Raw genomic sequence first — 1,091 nt, forward strand, 5'->3', positions numbered from 1 at the left:
TTGATGGGAGTCAGTTGAGGATTCAAGGGCAGTTTGGGTATGGATCCGAATTTCAACTGCAACAATAAGTGCAACAATGGGGTGGACCACAAGTCAATCAAGTACAACAACCACAACCATTGCAACAAGTTCCACAACCACCGCATTATCAACATTCTCAATTCTAACAACCAAATCCCCAACCGCAAGTTCAACAAAATATGCAACAAAGGCCCGTTTACCGACAAATGGGTCAACCGAGAGTACCATTGGGGGTACCAAGAAGGCATGCAAGGGAGATGGTTAGGAGAATTGAAGCTCATTATAGACCGATCATCACCAATAACCCATCTCTAGTGGTTATTCCTCAAAACCAAAATGGAAGAACGTTTGAGGTGAGAACTAATGCACTCCAAAGTTTACTAAAGTACAAGGGTCTTGCAACGGAAGAACCCTATTTTCAGTTGGAGGCATATGACTCTATTTGCAACACGATAGGGGGTCAAGGTTTCTCACCGGAAGAGGTTAAATTGGTTTTATTTCAATTCTCGTTGGAGGACAAGGCAAAAAGATGGTTTTACACATTGCCATCCACATCGATTTACACTTGGGCCGAGATGCAACAAAGGTTCTTAGAAGTGTTTTACACGGCTCAAAAGACAAATGATGTGAGAAGAAGTTTGAGGTCTTTCCAACAACAATCGGGCGAAATGTCTCATGAAGCATTCGAGAGGTTTAACATGATGATCAAGAATTGTCCTCATCATGGTATAGCTCTTTGGGAGTTATTGAATGCTTTTCATGAAGGGTTGAATGCGAAAGATGAACGAGATTTGATGTTAATCACTAATGGTACTTTTGGTACCAATTATGAACAAGATGATTGGGCATTTTTGGTGCAAATGTCGGTCACATCAAAGAGAAAGGCTCAAACTGCTAGAAAAGCAAGATCGGCAATTGGAAGACCGCAAGTTCATGCCGTGGAAGATGTGGGGGTACAAACCACTAATCAAAGAATTGATGTTTGTACCAATTGTAATGAGTTGGGTCATGGGGCTGATGTGTGTACGGTAGGTCAAGCACAAGTTGAAGAGGTGAATGCACTCCAAGGT

The 1,091-nt window shown here is 42.1% G+C and overlaps 1 protein-coding gene across 1 annotated transcript; it reads left to right on the plus strand.

Annotated features, from left to right (window-relative positions):
- The first annotated feature begins 278 nt into the window (after positions 1–278).
- Positions 279–805, plus strand: LOC143608311 (uncharacterized). Its single transcript, XM_077083375.1, has 2 exons — positions 279–712; positions 787–805. The coding sequence occupies exons 1-2, from the start codon at positions 279–281 to the stop codon at positions 803–805; spliced, it is 453 nt and encodes a 150-aa protein (XP_076939490.1).
- The last annotated feature ends 286 nt before the right edge of the window (positions 806–1,091 follow it).

Source organism: Bidens hawaiensis, unplaced genomic scaffold (genome assembly GCF_021521415.1).
Source record: "Bidens hawaiensis isolate Kalapana, Puna unplaced genomic scaffold, B.hawaiensis_p1.1 tig00002153_1, whole genome shotgun sequence".
Classification (NCBI taxonomy): domain Eukaryota; kingdom Viridiplantae; phylum Streptophyta; class Magnoliopsida; order Asterales; family Asteraceae; genus Bidens; species Bidens hawaiensis.